The sequence below is a fragment of the Alosa sapidissima genome, chromosome 23, assembly GCF_018492685.1.
Source record: "Alosa sapidissima isolate fAloSap1 chromosome 23, fAloSap1.pri, whole genome shotgun sequence".
Taxonomy (NCBI): domain Eukaryota; kingdom Metazoa; phylum Chordata; class Actinopteri; order Clupeiformes; family Clupeidae; genus Alosa; species Alosa sapidissima.
In genome coordinates this window covers 7,548,636-7,568,163 of record NC_055979.1, presented here as the reverse complement: position 1 = coordinate 7,568,163, position 19,528 = coordinate 7,548,636, and the positions used below count along the sequence as shown (strand labels likewise).

General features: G+C 40.9%; 1 protein-coding gene across 1 annotated transcript in view; it reads left to right on the top strand.

Annotated features, from left to right (window-relative positions):
• The window catches only part of LOC121698563 (transmembrane protein 131-like), a 43,296-nt gene extending 39,616 nt beyond the window's left edge, over positions 1-3,680 (top strand). Inside the window, exons 37-41 of the mRNA XM_042080762.1 lie at positions 239-360; positions 862-955; positions 1,534-1,637; positions 1,882-2,045; positions 2,419-3,680. Of these exons, the coding sequence (XP_041936696.1) occupies positions 239-360; positions 862-955; positions 1,534-1,637; positions 1,882-2,045; positions 2,419-2,727 (793 nt within the window). The 3' untranslated portion in view covers positions 2,728-3,680. The remainder of the gene's footprint in view (positions 1-238; positions 361-861; positions 956-1,533; positions 1,638-1,881; positions 2,046-2,418) is intronic.
• Positions 3,681-19,528: the final 15,848 nt, after the last annotated feature.

Here is a 19,528-nt window from a genome sequence, read left to right as displayed (position 1 = left end):
AATCGTCAAAATTTCGGTGTCCACCACTCTAGTTCATCCAAAACAAACAGAAAAGGGACTCGAAGTACTAAATACCGGAATTTTCCGCCCAGGAAAATCTCAGGAAGTCTCAGGATCTCTTCATATTCCAGTCCACCACACCATACCATACCACCACACGCTTCACTTTGTCACCAAACAGAACGTGGAAAGTAATTTACTCAGTAGTTCATGAAGTTTTCCCTCTTTGTGACCGCAGTGAGACTGGCTCCAAGGGCTCCACTGGAGCGAAGAATAAGCTCACCAAGTCCGTCTCTCTGCCGGGACAGAACGGCAATCCCACATTCGCTGCAGTGGCGGCCGGCTATGACAAAAGCCCAGGTGAGTGAGGGAACCCTATGGCACGGTGTCTGCAGCACATTTGAATCAAGTAATAATTCAATCAAATCACATGTGGTGTACCGGTAATGCCTTTTGTGGTGGTCATATTCGAAGAGCTTACCGTGCTTATGCTGATAAGCATTGTTTGTATGTGTGTGTATTTTTATGATCAAGTAGTTTACTGTTCTTGCGTTCTGATAAGGAACTGATCAAATCGACTCACTGGGGTGCTTGTGTTTGTTTTAGGTGTGGCTTTGGTTATGAAAGGTATCATATTAGCTTTTGTTTTAGGTGTGCAAATAACATAACATGCAGTGTGTTTGTTTAGCCATATACACACAAAAGGGTTCGGTGCTTCGGTGTTCAGTACTTTATTAACATGAAGTGTATGTGTGTGTGTGTGTGTGTGTGTGTGTGTGTGTGTGTGTGTGTGTGTGTGTGTGTGTGTGTGTGTGTGTGTGTGTGTGTGTGTGTGTGTTGTGTGCACGTGTGCTTTGTCAGGTGGCAGCAGTCTAGCCAAAGCTGCCGTCAGCAGAGCGGACACTCTGGGCAAGGTGTCCCACACCACCTCTGTGGACAGTGATGGATCGGACAGGTAAGGCCCAGCATAACGCCTCCATCAGCAGATCATCGCTAACATGGTTATGCATGTGTCGCCACTGGAAGGTGTCAGCCCAACCTGTGATGCCAGCATGGGCACAAGTTATTTTGTCTTGCCACTTTTCACTCTCTGTTTAAAGCCTTACTCACTTAATTACTTAATTGAGAGAGAACTTGTAAACCCAAAATAAGTATTTATTCTGGGATCTTTCGAGTTTGTCATTCCACAAAGGTGTCAAATGGACAAATCTGAATGAAAAACACTGCTGAGTATATTAAATTAGGTGCTGCCATAATTGGCATTCTCAAATACTGTGGTCAGGTCTGCTGCATGAAGTTGAAGCCAGGCCCAATCAGGGTTAAGGTCTGGCATCTCTCAACTGTCCAATCACATATTTGTTCCAACCATTCCCTAACCCAGCTGATTGCAATGTGCACAACTCTCCGTCCAGATAGATGAGTTAATCATGCTATGTTGGTGAATGGGGACCTTTTTAAATGACACCTGTGTATATTTTGTTGTGTATTCTGTGCCGTCATGTTGCCCCTGTGTTGTCCTGTTCCTGTGTGCAGCACTGGGCTGTGGAGTCCCATTGGTAACGCCAGCAGTCCAACCTTCAGTCCAGCCAATTCCTTCTCTGCGTTTGGGCCCAGTAACACCTTCAATCTGTCTGGAGGTAACCACACAGAATCTCCTTAGCCTTGAAAGTTGCTTGTGTAGAGTAAAGAATATTTTATGTTTTTTTGCCAATCAATATTTCTCAATGCATTTATTATTAATGTTAGTAGATGTTGTCATTCAGTTACATACAAGTGAGTGAGCGGCAGTATGCCCATAAAATACTAATGGTATCAGCTTTATTGATTCTTAGGACGATATGATGGAAAAAATAATATAAATATTTAATTCTGTCGGAGCAGTCTTCAGTGGGATGACGACCCCCAAGAGCAGCGAGCCGCCCCAGAGCTGGTCCGAGTTCGGCTGCTCCTCGCCCTCGTACTGGGCGGCTGCCCCCGGCACTCCTACCGACCCGCTCCACTCCTGGCCCAGCAGCTCCGGATCTGGACCCACCACTCCAACCACGGTACCGACCACTTGCTCACTGACCATCAGCTCTCTGATAGATCACTATATAAAAAGAGAGCTGTGCTTTGCTGTGAAGCGGACACGCCACTTCCCAGTGTACTGCCTCATTATTATACATGAGGTGTTTTGTTGTGCCTTTTGGCATTCATGTATTAATTGGATTTGATGTGGTAATAATGTAGGGACTTCTGGCCTCTCCTCCCATATTTGCCCTTTCTCACAGTCTTCAATGGAGCAAGGAAGTCCGCTGTAGGCTTTCAATAGATAATGTGATCTTTAATGACCATCCAAAGAGTGCATCTTTCATCATGAGGTACTATCGTTGATCACCCCTGCGTGCCTTAACTCAGTCTCTGCCCCTCCCTCTCTAGTCCATCCTCGGCAACAGCAGCCTGTGGTCCACCAGCGTCCCCTTCAGTCCCTCCATCTGGTCCACCAGTGGAGACACCTTCCCGCCGCCTTCCGCCGCCCCGACCTCGCCCATCTCGGACCTCATCGGCCCCGCCACCGACAGCGGCTGCACCTCACCCGCGCTGGGTGCCGTGGGCAGTGCCGTTGGCCACGGCGGGGTGTCCCCCGTGGAGCTGAGCCGCACCTACAACCCCTGGAGCATGTGGCGGCCCACCCTGACGCGCCGCAGCTCCGAGCCCTGGCCCAACCCCCCCGACGCAGGCAACTAAGAGGCACGACACCACCTGGAGCCTCCAGGACTCTAGAGGGCGACAGCTAAGCTGAGGTGGTTTAGGTGAAAAGCCTGCCCTGTGTTGTCAAATGCAAAATCATGGTTATGGCGGAGAGCAGAGCAAACTGGACAGGCTTTGCCAACCACCTCAACCAGTGGATCCCCTCCAGAGTCTTTTGGAGCATGTAGTGTCTTGAGGTAATTTATGGGAACCCAATGCGGGGGGAGAGGGAAATGGGATTTTTGTTTTGGTTTCTTCTCTCACACAGTTCAGGCCTTAAAGCCAAACTTGTTTTTAAAAACAAATGTTTCATTTGAGGCCCAGTCAATATTAGTGAACATGACATGCTGCTGCATTTATTTTTATAAATTCTCAGTTTTATCACCTGGACAACAAGAAAAGGTTCAGAAATAAAAAGCCCCATTGTGGCTGTTTGCCATTTTGTTATATGGCGTTGTGGCAGAATTGGGAACCAGTTGTTCCTAACTGTTGTATTGAAATGAGCACTTTCATGAAGCCCCTATACTGAGGGGGAAAAAAAGAGGAATTTTTTTCTGTTTTGCGAGGAAGTTGTAAATGGTTAATGTGCAATAGGAATGTAAAATGGGAAAACCTGCAATCTGAGTAAGAAAATATACAAAAGAGAAGCCCGGAAATCATTGCCACGCAGATTTAAATTTAACAGTCAATGTGGTTTCCTCCACCATGACTTTTGGTTCTTGGTTTTTAAGTTTCAAAATTGGGGGAAAATGTTTTACGTGAAATTTTATCCTTTTTTAAGCAGGAAGGATTGGCAGAATGTCTCTTATTTGTTTTTTATTTGTTTTTTTATTTTGAGAAGTTGTGGTTATTGGATTTTGAGGCTGGATTAAAAGCGTCAGTTTTTTTTTTTTCTGTCAGGATCAAAATGTGATCACTTCCCAAGTCAAGAATAAAACCACATGGCAGAACACCTGGTGCTGTGCTTGATTTTACTGAAGATCCCCCCCGAACACACTGGCACACACACACATACATGCGCACACACACACACACATATATGCACACAAACGCAGCCTCGCACAATCTGAAATCGTTTACAACTGGAGCCCCTATAGTTAAGTCAAGTTTATTTAAATAGCGCATTTCATACACAGAGGTCATTCAATGTGCTTTACATAAACAAAAGCAAACCGGAATAGCTGATAAAATCATAGAAGGGCAATAGTTAAAGAGTATATAAAAAGTAAAGAATGAAAAAAATTATAATAACAAAACATAAAACACAAGGTAATAGTACATAAAAAGCATAAAAAGTAAAGAAAATATAAATATACTGTATATTAACATAAAATGCAAAACAAACTTATTTGGAAACAGTTGGCAGGAGTCATAGTTGATAACAACTGACAGTTGAAATGTCTAAACAGTTAAATAGTTGAGTAGTTCAAATAGTTAAATTATTTAATAGTAAATTATTGTAGTGAGGACATTTATTTTGAAACAGTTGTGGGCAGAGGAAATAGGAACAGAATCTGTAGTCTTAATAGAGCCAGATTGTATGCTTAAAGCCTGAGACAGAGTATATAGTTTAAAAGTTGAAATTAGTGTAATGGATGTTGATAGACAGAAAGTTGAATGGATGTTGATAGGCAGATTGTTTAATGGATGTTGGTGGATAGTTTAATGGGTGGATGAGTGAATGGTTTGAAGAGGATGAATGGATAGAAAGTTGGATGGAATGTGCCTTATATCCTTGTAGAATGGAGAGACACAGAGAGAGTTGGCCTAGTTAAGCAGAAAGCAGTTGATACAGGTGCAATCAGTTTAACTGGCCCTTTGATGGGTCCTAGTAGTGAGCAGCTGGAAGTTGATACAGGTGCAAATCAAGTTAATTAGCCCATTGTGATGTCATCAGCCCATGTTAAGTCTATGGGGAAAAATAAGCTTGTTTTTTATTAATATCTCAAAAACTATAAAGTTTACAAAAGTGAAAAATACATTCCCCACGTTTCCTTTTCAAGACCTACGTTACAAAGTTTGAACGAAGTTTCTACGTTAAACGGTTAAAGCTGAATTAGATGCAGAAATTTGGTGGGAAGAAGAAGAAGAAGAAGACTTCGGATAACAGAACAGTGCATTTTCATGCACTGTAATCACTCATTTTTTTCATGGGTTTTACAGGGTTTTACGGGTTAGAGTAATGTTGTCAAATAAGCTATTACTTCAATTCATCGTGTTTCCTTACTCTCTGACAACATATGGTGATCATTTTTGGAATGGTTACAGTTTATTTTCCATTATTTCCTACATACTGGACCTTTAAAGAGTGCAGCTGGCTTTAGGTCATTATGACATCACAGCCATACAAGTCTATGGGGGAAAAATGAGCTGTTTGACATTTTTAATCTCCTATTTCTCAAAAAGTATAAACTTTTAAGAAAATCTGAAAAAGTAACTCTTTTGTTAGTCCAGTGGACAGAAAGGTGAACCCGGAAATGTTGAGTACACCAAAGTTTTATGATGGAAATATATAGTATGGGTTTCCAGCATGCAGAAACTGCCAGATGCTAATTTGCATATGTTGGGCAATTTGTGTAATTTAACTAATTAGCATAAATTAGCATAATCACCTATATTGATCATATTATAAGAGCTGCTTGGCCAAAATGGACCATGTTAGTATGTTTTTAGGGGTTACTGGAGATGCTGAGTCTATATCTGACATTTTCAAGATTCAAAATCACTATTTAAACTTGGTTTGGTCAAGTTTTTACTCATTAAGCTGATTTTGCTGAGTTTTTGGGGGCGATTTAGACGGATTTTTGGAGGATAAAAATGTTCCGTGTTTAGGAATAATTTGGATCCTCAAGTTATTTTTGAATTCCACAATCATTTTGGAAATAGCTATTCACTGGCCCTCTGCTGTGACTCACAATTGAGTAACAAAGGGAAGAACTAGCCTCTACTACTCCTCACTGTCCTCATCCGTTGTCCTGTCGCCATCTTCTCCAGACTCTTCATCCCTGTCCTTCTGCTGTGTAAATATTTTGCCACATGTAACATCACTGCCTTTGCAGAAACAATAATTAGTACAGGCCAAGCCTGCAGCTGCACAGCTGCACTTTCCAGATACATGTATACACAGTTTTAACCCAGCTTTGCAGTTAAAGCTGATAACATCTAACAAATCAGGAGGAGCAACAGGACTTGAATCGAGGGTGGGCAAGTTCCTCTCCTTTCTTCATACCTGTCTTCTAACTCCCTCCAAACGTTATATCCACAGCCGGTGGATCAGGACGGTCTGCTGCTTTCCAAAGCAGCACCTGTAGATGGGCACGTTTTCCATGCTTTCCAAAGCAGCACCTGTAGATGGGCACATTTTCCATGCATTCTGTAGGAGACCGTGTCTTCAGTGCTGGAGGAGCCGGGAGTGGGAGACCTCACCGCCAGGGATGAATTACTGCACGGGCCTACCGGGCCTGGCCCAAGGGGTCAGGGGGCCCTGAAGCCTTTGCATGAAATCATTGCCTCAAGTCAAAGTCTGCTTTATTGTCAATTTCTTCACATGCCAAGACATACAAAGAGATCGAAATTACGTTTCTCACTATCCCACGGTGGAGACAAGACATATTTTACCAAATCCAGTCCACAGACAAACATAACATTCAAGTAAACAATAAAAAGTAAATAAGAAGGCACATACAATGAAGAAATAAGAGCAGCAAAATTGGGTTGAAATTGTGCAATTGTGCATAGACAGTCAATATAATAGTGCAAAGTCAGGCCAATAAATGGCTGAGGTAGTTCTGTTTGACCTAAGTAAGCAAGTGGCATAGTGGTGCAAGTTATGTAAGAGCAGCAGAAGTGTGTTGTGTTTTCAGGACAACAGGACAACAGCAACAAGTTGCAAAGTGTACAAGTGGAGTAGTGCAAGTGGAGTGGAGTAGTGCAAGGCAGCCATTGTGGGTCCAAAGTCCAGGATGTTATGTAGCTGAGGGTGGAGGGGGGAGAGAGTTCAGCATCCTAACAGCCTGGTGTATGAAGCTGTTGGTGAGTCTGGTGCTGGAGCGCAGGCTTCTGTACCTCTTCCCAGAGGGCAGTGGATCAAACAAATTGTGAGCGGGGTGACTTGCATCACTCATAATTGTGGTCGCCTTGCGGGTGAGGTGGGTGGTGTAGATGTCTTTCAGGGAGGGGAGTGAAGCACCAATAATCAACACATCAGGATGTAGGCTATGAATCTAATTGAATTTAGTATTGGCCATCCCCAAAATGCACCAGAATACAGGAAATCACATCAAACTAATTAAAACATTTCTGACCCCCAAACCCCCCTTCCACATATGCGACAATTAATGGGGGGCCCTTAATACATCTGGGCCCAGGGGCCCGAAAGTTCATAATCCGTCCATGCTCACCGCTAGGTGGAGGCCCAAGCAAAAGGATCCGAAGAGAGCCCTTGTAAGGGGTACTAAAAAGCTTACAGAGGCCTTCAGTAGAAGCCACGGGAGGAGACCAGCCGTCGCCTGGGCCTGGAGGAGTGCTTGCCTGGGTCTCGATGCAGTGGCCACTGCGGAGAAAGACTTCACGCGACTGGGAGAGCGGCCTGAGGAAGCGGCCTTGGAAGATGAGGTGGTGACACTGGCCTGGGTGCTGACTTCACCGTGAGAAGACCTGGAGCCCCTGCCCCTGCCCCCGCCGGGCAGCTTTAGGCTGGAGTTGGCGGTGGCCCTGGCTGCGGAGCAGAGCAGAGGTGGAGCGGCAAGGAGGTGGTGCCTTGAGGACGGACGGTTGGCGGAGCCTGTTCGAGTCGGCCTATTCGCCGGTGCTCTTTAGAAAAATAAGGGGAAAAAAAAGTTTGTTGTGTGAAATCCGATGACACGAGCCAGAGAGAAGGTCTAGGCCTTGGCGCGATCATGGTGGTGTGGAGCGGCCGGAACAGCGGAGGACAGCTCTGCGATAAGGCAGCAGAGGAGGGACGCCAACGTTGGTAGCTGTAGCCTGATTGCGCAGCGTGGTCCGGCTGCGATGGAACTGACTGGCGAGACGACGGAGTGGAGCATCGGAGGTGCAGTGCCAGTTACGGTGCTCAGCGCCGGGGAGTCTGTGGCAGTGGAGGCTAGGCCCCGCCAGATGTTGGAGGAACGTTGCGGTGGTGCACACTGCGAAAGTGCGACCTGAGGCCGTTCTCTGAAGGGAGCTGGGGACGAGAGGCGACAGACCAGGTGACTGCTAGCACGCCCCGCATTGGGTCGCTGGTGGTTGTGGTTCCCCAGGGTGAGTAGGGCTCTTGCGGTGTGTGCACCCCACCTGCTGTGTGGCAGTACCAGAGACTAATTGTTGGACTGAATGTGGGAACGTCCACGCCGAGGATGGCAATGGCCTGTTGGGGGAGCTGTGCAACGCCAGCGTGCTGGACTGTGCTTGAGATTCCCACGATGTTTCGCGCTGGGGATTCTGGGAGAACTGAATGATCATCTCAATACCAATGTTTCCCAAAAGGCTTGTCCCAAGGAGAACAGTATTACCTTAAACACACATGAGGAAACTGAACAGTCCAATCAGTAGACTAGGATAAGCTAGCCAACTATGCTACTTTGTTTACAATATTTCCAGGCTTCAACCAGACAGCTGAGTGTGCTGTCATAAATATCAGACATTCAGTATTCTCTCTTTTTATATCAGGATATAAAATAATAGAGATATATTACATTGTAATCCTCTGGTGTTCTAAGGTAGGCTATTGAAATGTCTAGCCCCCCCCTCCAAAAAAAGAAAAATCGAGGTTCGTATCAAACCGTGGGTCAAAAATCGTGATACGAATCGAATTGTTAGGTTGGTGTATCGTTACAGCCCTATCCTCCAAAAATCTGTCTAAATTGTACCAAAAAACTCAAAATCAGCCTAATGAGAGTAAAATGTGACCAAACCAAGTTTAAATAGTGATTTTGAATCTTGAAAATGTCAGATATGGACTCAGCATCTCCAGTAACCCCTAAAAACATACTAACATTGTCCATTTTGGCCAAGCAGCTCTTATAATATGATCAATATAGGCTATTATGCTAATTAGCTCAATTACACAAATTGCCCAACATAAGCAAATTAGCATCCGGCAGTTTTTGCATGCTGGGAACCCATACTACATATTTCCATATATCATAAAACTTTGGTGTACTCAACATTTCCGGGTCCACAATGGGGCTCTATAGGCTGTCCACCGGACTATGTCCAACTCCAGACCTACAAAACGGTTATTTCAACATGTCTGTACGTTAAGCGGTTAGAGTCGCATTCATTCTTGAAAAGGTAAAAAGAAAAAAGGTTATAATAATAACTAGAAAAACATTTCCTGAAGGAAATACAGTGCATGAAAATGCAAAAAATATGATGTAAAATATCATACAGAGTAAAAACAAACTATATTAGTTGCTAGGTAGATGAGGTTTAATATAGTTAGAATGACTGAACAGTTAAATAGGTGGATAGTTTAAATGGTTAAATTATTTGCTAGGTAGATGAGGTTTAATATAGTTGGAATGACTGAACAGTTAAATAGGTGGATAGTTTAAATGGTTAAATTATTTGCTAGGTATGAGGTTTAATATAGTTGGAATGGCTGAACAGTTAAATAGGTGGATAGTTTAAATGGTTAAATTATTTGCTAGGCAGATGAGGTTTAATATAGGTGGATAGTTTAAATGGTAAAACTAGAAAAGCATTTCCTGAAGGAAATACAGTGCATGAAAATGCAAAAATATGATGTAAAATATCATACAGAGTAAAAACAAACTATATTGGTTGCTAGGTAGATTAGGTTTAATATAGTTGAAATGACTGAACAGTTAAATAGGTGGATAGTTTAAATGGTTAAATTATTTAGGTAGATAGTTGACGATAACTGACAGTTGGAATGGCTCTAATGTTTGCTAGCAGTTATGCTAACTATGACAACTTAATAGAACAATGCTAACTATGTGACTTAGCTAACTTAGCTAATAATTTATAGCAGTTATGCTAAAATACTAAGAATGCTAACACGCTAACCATGTTACTTAGTTAACTTAGCTATGCTAACAATGCTAACTAGCATGCTAACAATGCTAACGATGTGACTTAGCTTATCATTTTTAGTAGTTGTGCTAACTAGCATGCTAACAATGTTAAAATGTTAACTATGCTAGCCATGTGACTTAGCTAATCATATTTATTAGTTATGCTAACTATGCTAACTAACCTGCTAACAATGTTAACTATGTTAACCATGTGACTTAGCTAACTTAGGTTATCATTTTTAGCGGTTATGCTAACTATGTTAACTAGCATGCTAACAATGCTAAAATGCTAACTATGCTAGTCATGTGACTTAGCTAATCATTTTTATTAGTTATGCTAACTATGCTAACTAGAATGTTAACAATGCTAACATGCTAACTATATTAACCATGTGACTTAGCTAACTTAGCTTATCATTTTTAACAGTTATGCTAACTAGCATGCTAACTATGCTAACCATGTTACTTAGCTAACTTAGCTAATCATTTTTAGCAGTTTTGATAATAATGCTAACAATGTTTGTAATGCTAACTATGCTAACCATGCTAACTAGCTACAGTGGGTAGGAGTCATAGTTGACAAGAAACAGTTACAATGGCTGAACAGTTAAAATGTTCAGTAGTTTAAAGGGTTAAATTGTTTAACAGTGAAATATTGTAGTGAGGACTTTTATTTTTAAACAGTTTTTGGCAGAGGAAGCAGTTGAACAGGATGTGTAGTCTTAATAGGGCCAGTTTGTATGCTTTAAGCCTGAGACTGGCAGTTGATCCAGGTGGCCTGGCCACCTGGCAGAAGATTCTAATTGCTGTGATGTCATAAAGGGCAATGTTAAGTCAATGGGGAAATTTTGAACAGTTTTTAATTAATAGTTTAAAAAGTATAAAAGTTACAAAGCTGAAAAATACATAGCACTCTTGTCCTAAGTAAGACCTACGTAACATCATTTGAATGAAGTTTCTACGTTAAACGGTTGAAGCTGCATTAAATGCGTTAGAAGAAGAAGAAGAAGAAGAAGAAGAAGCCTAGGAAGAACAGTACAGTGCATTTTCATGCACTGTAATAAGAAGCCTAGGAAGAACAGTGCAGTGCATTTTCATGCACTGTAAAAAGCCTTGGAATAACAGTACAGTGCATTTTCATGCACTGTAATAAGAAGAAGCCTAGGAAGAACAGTACAGTGCATTTTCATGCACTGTAATAAGAAGAAGCCTAGGAAGAACAGTACAGTGCATTTTCATGCACTGTAATAATAACTAGAAAACGCAATTCCAGGGAATTACCAGTGCATGAAAATGCAAAACATATGGTGTGAAATATATTGTTAAAACAGATGATGTGCTAATTGGCAACCAACATGATGAGGTTTAATATAGTTCAAATGACTGAACTAGGTAGATGAGGTTTAATATAGTTGGAATGACTGAACAGTTAAATAAGTGGATAGTTTAAATGGTTAAATTATTTAGGTAGATAGTTGACGATAACTGACAGTTGGAATGGCTCTAATGTTTGCTAGCAGTTATGCTAACTATGTTTCCAAAGATAATAATATTAACAGTTACTATGCTAACTAGCATGCTAACATGCTAGCATGTAAACTATGCTAACCACGTTACTTAGCTAATCATTTTTAGCAGTTTTGCTAAAAATGTTAACTAGCATGCTAACATGTTAACTATGCTAACCACGTTACTTAGCTAACATAGCTAATCATTTTTAGCAGTTATGCTAACTAGCATGCTAACATACTAGCTATGCTAACCATGTTACTTAGCTGACTTAGCTAATCATTTTAAGCAGTTTTGCTAAAAATGCTAACTAGCATGCTAACATGCTAGCATGCTAACCATGTGACTTAGCTAACTTAGCTAATCATTTTAAGCAGTTTTGCTAAAAATGCTAACTAGCATGCTAACATGCTAGCATGCTAACTATGCTAACCATGTGACTTAGCTAACTTAGCTAATCATTTTTAGCAGTTTTGCTTAAAATGCTAACTAGCATGCTAACATGCTAGCATGCTAACTATGCTAACCATATGACTTAGCTAACTTAGCTAATCATTTTTAGCAGTTTTGTTAAAAATGCTAACTAGCATGCTAACATGCTAGCATGCTAATTATGCTAACCACGTGACTTAGCTAACTTAGCTAACTAGCTACAGTGGGTAGGAGTCATAGTTGATGACAAGTAACAGTTACAATGGCCGAACAGTTAGTAGTTTAAAGGGTTAAATTGTTTAACAGTAAAATATTATAGTGAGGACTTTTATTTTGAAACAGTTTTTGGCAGAGGAAGCAGTTGAACAGGATGTGTAGTCTTAATAGGGCCAGTTTGTATGCTTAAAGCCTGAGACTGGCAGTTGGTCCAGGTGGCCCGAACACCTGCCATAGGATTCTAATTGCTTAACGGCTCTATTGTGATGTCATCAGCCCATGTTAAGTCTATGGGGAAATTTTGACTAGTTTTTAATTAATAGTTTAAAAAGTATAAAAGTTACAAAGTTGAAAAATACAAAGCCCACATGTCCTAAGTAAGACCTACGTAACATAGTTTGAATGAAGTTTCTACGTTAGACGGTTTAAGCTGCATTAACTGCGTTAGAAGAAGAAGAACTAGAAAAGCATTTCCTGAAGGAAATACAGTGCATGAAAATGCAAAAATATGATGTAAAATATTATACAGAGTAAAAACAAACTATATTGGTTGCTAAGTAGATGAGGTTTAATATAGTTGGAATGACTGAACAGTTAAATAGGTGGATAGTTTAAATGGTTAAATTATTTAGGTAGATAGTTGACGATAACTGAGTTGGAATGGCTCTAATGTTTGCTAGCAGTTATGCTAACTATGTTAACAAAGATAATAATGTTAACAAAGTTACTATGCTAACTAGCATGCTAACATGCTAGCATGGTAACCATGTTACTTAGCTAACTTAGCTAATCGTTTTTAGCAGTTTTGCTAAAAATGCTAACTAGCATGCTAACATGCTTGCGCTAGCATGCTAACTATGCTAACCACGTTACTTAGTTAACTTAGCTAATCGTTTTTAGCAGTTTTGCTAAAAAGGCTAATTAGCATGCTAACATGCTAACTATGCTAACCACGTTACTTAGTTGACTTAGCTAATCGTTTTTAGCAGTTTTGCTAAACATGCTAACTAGCATGCTAACATGCTAGCATGCTAACTATGCTAACCACGTTACTTAGCTAACTTAGCTAATCATTTTTAACAGTTTTGCTAAAAATGCTAACATGCTAGCATGCTAACTATGCTAACCATGCTAACTAGCTACAATGGGTAGGAGTCATAGTTGATGATAAGTAACAGTTACAATGGCTGAACAGTTAAAAAGTTCAGTAGTTTAAAGGGTTAAATTGTTTAACAGTAAAATATTATAGTGAGGACTTTTATTTTGAAACAGTTTTTGGCAGAGGAAGCAGTTGAACAGGATGTGTAGTCTTAATAGGGCCAGTTTGTATGCTTAAAGCCTGAGACTGGCAGTTGGTCCAGGTGGCCCGAACACCTGCCATAGGATTCTAATTGCTTAACGGCTCTATTGTGATGTCATCAGCCCATGTTAAGTCTATGGGGACATTTTGACTAGTTTTTAATTAATAGTTTAAAAAGTATAAAAGTTACAAAGATGAAAAATACAAAGCCCACATGTCATAAGTAAGACCTACGTAACATAGTTTGAATGAAGTTTCTACGTTAAACGGTTGAAGCTGCATTAAGTGCGTTAGAAGAAGAATAATAACTAGAAAACGCAATTCCAGGGAATTACCAGTGCATGAAAATGCAAAACATATGGTGTGAAATATATTGTTAAAACAGATGATGTGCTAATTGGCAACCAACATGATGAGGTTTAATATAGTTCAAATGACTGAACTAGGTAGATGAGGTTTAATATAGTTGGAATGACTGAACAGTTAAATAGGTGGATAGTTTAAAAGGTTAAATTATTTGCTAGGTAGACAAAGTTTAATATAGTTGGAATGACTGGACAGTTAAATAAGTGGATAGTTTAAATGGTTAAATTATTTGCTAGGTAGATGAGGTTTAATATAGTTGGAATGACTGAACTAGGTAGATGAGGTTTAATATAGTTGGAATGACTGAACAGTTAAATAGGTGGATAGTTTATATAGTTAAATGATTTGCTTGGTAGATAAGGTTTAATATAGTTGAAATGATTGAACGGTTAAATAGGTGGATCATTTAAATAGTTAAATTATTTAGGTAGATAATTGACGATAACTAACAGTTGGAATGGCCCTAATGTTTGCTAGTAGTTATGCTACTATGTTATCAAAGATAATAATGTTAACCAAGTTTTTTTGCTAAAAATGCTAATTAGCATGTTAACTGCTAGCATGCTAACTATGTTACTTAGCTAACTTAGCTAATCATTTTTAACAGTTTTGCTAACTATGCTAACTAGCGTGCTAACATGCTAGCATGCTAACTATGTTAACCATGTTACTTAGCTAACTTTGCTAATCATTTTTAGCAGTTTTGCTAAAAATGCTAACTAGCATGCTAACACGTTAGCATACTAACTATGCTAACCACGTTACTTAGCTAACTTAGCTAATCATTTTTAGCAGTTTTGTTAAAAATGCTAACTAGCATGCTAACATGCTAGCATGCTAACTATGCTAACCACGTTACTTAGCTAACTTAGCTAATCATTTTTAGCAGTTTTGCTAAAAATGCTAACTAGCATGCTAACATGCTAGCATGCTAATTATGCTAACCACGTGACTTAGCTAACTTAGCTAACTAGCTACAGTGGGTAGGAGTCATAGTTGATGACAAGTAACAGTTACAATGGCCGAACAGTTAGTAGTTTAAAGGGTTAAATTGTTTAACAGTAAAATATTATAGAGAGGACTTTTATTTTGAAACAGTTTTTGGCAGAGGAAGCAGTTGAACAGGATGTGTAGTCTTAATAGGGCCAGTTTGTATGCTTAAAGCCTGAGACTGGCAGTTGGTCCAGGTGGCCCGAACACCTGCCATAGGATTCTAATTGCTTAACGGCCGTATTGTGATGTCATAATCATAATGTTAAGTCAATGGGGAAATTTTGATAGTTTTTAATTAATAGTTTAAAAAGTATAAAAGTTACAAAGCTGAAAAATACATAGCACCCATGTCCTAAGTAAGACCTACGTAACATAGTTTGAATGAAGTTTCTACGTTAAACGGTTGAAGCTGCATTAAGTGCGTTAGAAGAAGAAGAATAATAAGAATAAGAATAAGAAGAAGCCTAGGAAGAACAGTACAGTGCATTTTCATGCACTGTAATAAGAAGAAGCCTAGGAAGAACAGTACAGTGCATTTTCATGCACTGTAATAAGAAGAAGAAAAAGCCTTGGAATAACAGTACAGTGCATTTTCATGCACTGTAATAAGAAGAAGCCTAGGAAGAACAGTACAGTGCATTTTCATGCACTGTAATAATAATAAGAAGAAGCCAGGAGATTTCAAGATAGTGGATTCCATCCACTATAATAATGATAATAGGAAAACATAAAACACACAAGGTAATAGCACATCAAAGCTTAAAAGGGCAATCATTTGAAAGTGTTTTAAACAAAAACAACATAGAATGATTATACTAGTCAAGCTCCCAGTGTACAGCAGCACTGTATGGAGATTCTTGAAGTAGTTCCAAACTGCGCACACACATTTTTATTTCCTTTCAGGTCCAAAATGGCCGACCACAGGGCTCGATAGTCCACCTCGTGGAGTATTAACACCCAAATAGTTAACACTCAGTTTCAGAGGAACCCGGTAGAGATGTAACTCTCAAACCGTAAAGAACGAGCTGTTACACTCTGACTGCCTGATCTGTGTATTCTGTTAGAATGGCCGCACAACTACTTCACAGAATCCCCCTTTGCCCAACTAAGGACCGCAATAGTACTACAAGAAACAATAGGACTCACCTGAAGAGTGCTCTGTAAATTGAGTAATGAGGATCTTACCACATACATTTGTGCTATACTGTACAGGACAAATGCAACAAACCTGAACATCACTTAAACTTTAGTTGTAAAGGTTTAGTTGAAGAGATCATATTTTGTAGGGCTGTAAATTGCTTAATTGTGTGTGTGTGTGTGTGTGTGTGTGTGTGTGTGTGAATTATTTGCAGTGTAGAGGCTGGCTGAAGATGTTTGAGGAAGTTTGGTATTGAAGCAGATGTAGCGTCTACTTTCATCCACAGAGTGGCAGTATAATGCCAGTAAAGCAGAAAAATCATCTCTCCCTGAGTCCAGACGTTTTTAATCAAATCAAATCACATCAAAGCAGACCAATTGTAAGTGTGTGCAGGGGGGAAAGTGTTGAAATTATGGATTTCAATTAGACACTGTACTTAGCTCTAAATTTGAATTCTTAATCGCCTCGTTCATTCGAAAGGTAAGCCGGTCCAATTGCTCTAATTATACGCCTGTCTGGTGATTGATTGCTGTTCAAACCTCCTGCCTGTAATCGGGCTCATGAAAGTTTGAAACCAGATTAGCGGGATCATCCGTCTGGACGCAGAGAACAGATTATCGCAGATGGTCTTTGTAATTGGGATTCACGTACCCCATCACAAAGGCGGTCCTGCTGTGCTTAACTGATCCCACGCAAGCTAGTCCATATATTTACCCGTGAATTCCGCCGTCAGAATGGATGAGTCATATTGGGTATAAATATTTGAGGGCACTGACTGTCTTTATTTTCCTGTGTAAGCACCATAGGGTTCAAGTAATCCTACTGTACACAAACACCTTGTATTTGGCTCTAGCCTTTGGGTGTGTGAAGTGCTTTACAGGTATGGTATGTTGGAGTTTATGATCAGCATAAGAAAAAAACTGTCACTGTATGATCATTTTTCACCTTCATGGATATCAGCCTGTTAGTACAGCGGCTAAGCACCGGAGTCGTTCAGTTTTTGCAGAAAGCATGAAACTTGGCACAGTTATACTACTACCCCTAGTGATCAAAAATTGAAATGGACCCCAACACATAGCGCCCCCTAGTGGCCACCATCTTGAATTCAAATATGGCTACCATTCTTAATAGAATTGTTGATACAACTTCAAAATTAAACAAGATAAAAAAGTATTTTAAGTTCTAACACTCAATTGTTAGGGTCAAGGAAGCTATTGACAGGATTTCCAAACAAACTTGATGTTGGCCATTTTGAAATCCAATATGGAGGATACCAAATGTGAAAATATAGACCATCATTATTGTTATTCATGATAGAATCATTCATTCATATCATTCAAAAACAATTTAAAAGTTTGAACAGTCATTTTATCACATGACAACCTCAATAATATACAAGGCATCAAGTATAATCTGGTAAGATTCCAATATGGGCACTATGTGTAAGAAAATAAGGCAATTATTCTATATCTTGGTTAATTGAAGTAACTACCTACATCATCAATACATTCTTCTTCTACCTTCTTCTCTTTCTGAGCAAACCTTAACTCTTACTTACTATACACTGCTCAAAAAAAATATACACTTCAGAAAAAAATAAAACACATCAGATTTCAATGGGGAAAAAACATCATGCTGGATATCTACATTACATTAGGCTGACGCATTTTTAGCCAAAGCGCCTTACAACCTGGTAAACAGTTTAACGCTTTTAAAACAATTCTCTCAACAATTCTAGAACAATTTAAAACAATTCAAAAAGGTAGAGTACAATAGGGAAGAGTGCATAAGTGAGTACTGTTTTTATACAGTTAAGTCAGGTGGTAAGTGCTAGAATTAGCTAGTTGTAAGTAGTGCTACGAGAGAAGATATTCTCTGAAGAGCTGGGTCTTCAGGAGTTTTTTGAAGATGGAGAGGGATGTCCCTGCTCTAGTAGGAACTGGTAGCGCGTTCTACCAACGAGGAACAACAGATGAAAAAAGTTTGGATTGACCTGAGCGTACCGGTGGCAGAGCTAGACAATGTTTGTCTAAAGAGCGCAGCGGTCGGGGGTAGCATATAATGCCTGTATGAGGGCATTCGAGTAGGTGGGAGCAGTAGGTTTAGCTGGGAGGACCAGCAGTTTGTTTTTTGAGAGGTTTAGCTGGAGGTGGTGTGCCTTCATCCATCAAGATATGTCTGAGAGGCAATCCGTGGTCCGTGTAGAGACCAAGGGGTCATCAGGTGGAAAGAACAGATAAAGCTATGTGTCATCTGCATAGCAGTGGTATGAGAAGCTGTGCGAATGTATAATCTGTCCCAAAGAAGTGGTGTGGATAGCAAAGAGAAGGGGGCTCAGTACTGAGCCCTGGGAGACCCCTGTGGTGGGATGGTGAGGTGCGGACAGATGTCCGAGCCATGATATGTTAAACGAGCATCCTGTGAGGTAGGATTCAAACTGATATGGACTGGGTAATATGTTAGGAACAAAAGGATGCCACTTCGTTATTTGGGAATGAAAATGATCAATCCACAGAGGACTGAATTCAAAGACCCCCCGAAAATCTAAGAGGAAAAACTGACACGGCAAGCTAGTCCATTTTGCTTGAATTTCAGCGCAGCAACTCATGATGGTACTCAGTAGTTTGTATGGCCCCGACATGCTTGATGGCATCGGGGCATGCTCCTAATGAAATGGCGGATGGTGTCCTGGGGAATCTGCTCCCAGATGTGGACATGGCCATCACTGAGCTCCTTGACAGTCGGTGGTGCAACCTGGCGGTGTTGGATGGACCAAAATATCCCAGAGGTGTTCAATCGGATTTAAGTCAGGGGAGTGGGGGGGGGGGGGGGGCAGGTCAATGGTATCAATGCCTTCATCCCCCAGGAACTGCCTGCACATTCTCGCTACATGTGTCCAGCCATTGTTGTGCACCAGGAGGAACCCAGGGCCCACTGCACCAATACAGGGTCAGACAATGGGTCTGAAGTTTTCATCCTGATGCCTAAGAGTAGTGAGGGTGCAGTTGTCTTGCCCGTAGAGGTGTGTGCGTCCTTCCAAGGATATCCCTCCCCAGACAATCACTGGCCCACCACCAAACTAGTCATGCTGAATGATGTTGCAGGCAGCATTACATTCTCCAAGACATCTTTAAATGTCACGTGTGCTCAGGGTGAACCTGGTCTCATTTGTGAAAAGCACAGGGCGTTAATGGCGAACCTGCCAATTTTGTAATCTATGGCAAATGCCAATTGAGCTGCACAGTGCTGGGCAGTAAGCATAGGTCCTTCCAGAGGCCATCGGGCCCTCAGGCCACCTTCATAAAGTCTGACAAGTGTGGTCAGAGACATTCACACCAGCGGCCTGGAGGAGGTCATTTTGTAGGGCTCTGGCAGGGCTCCTACTGTTTGTTGTTGCACAAAGGAGCAGATACTGGTCCTGCTGCTGGGTTAAGGACGCTCTACCATCCTACCCAGCTCTCCTTGAGCAACTGTCTACTGGAATCTCCTACATGCTCTTGAGACTGCGCTGGGAGACACAGCAATCCTTCTGGCAATGGAACGTATTGGTGTGCCATTCTGGAGGAGTTGGACTACCTGTGCAATGTTTGTAGGCTCCAGGTACTGGCTTATGCTACCAGTAGTGACACTGACCCTAGCCAAATGTGAAACTAGTGAAAATCAGTCAAGGAGGATAAAGATGGAAAATGTATCATTTGCCACCACCTCTAAAAGTCCTGTTTTTACAGACCTATCTCCCTTCTTCCTTTCTTGTCAAAGTTTTTGGAGAAAATGAAACTGAAACTGCTTTTCTGTCTGTGACCGAAG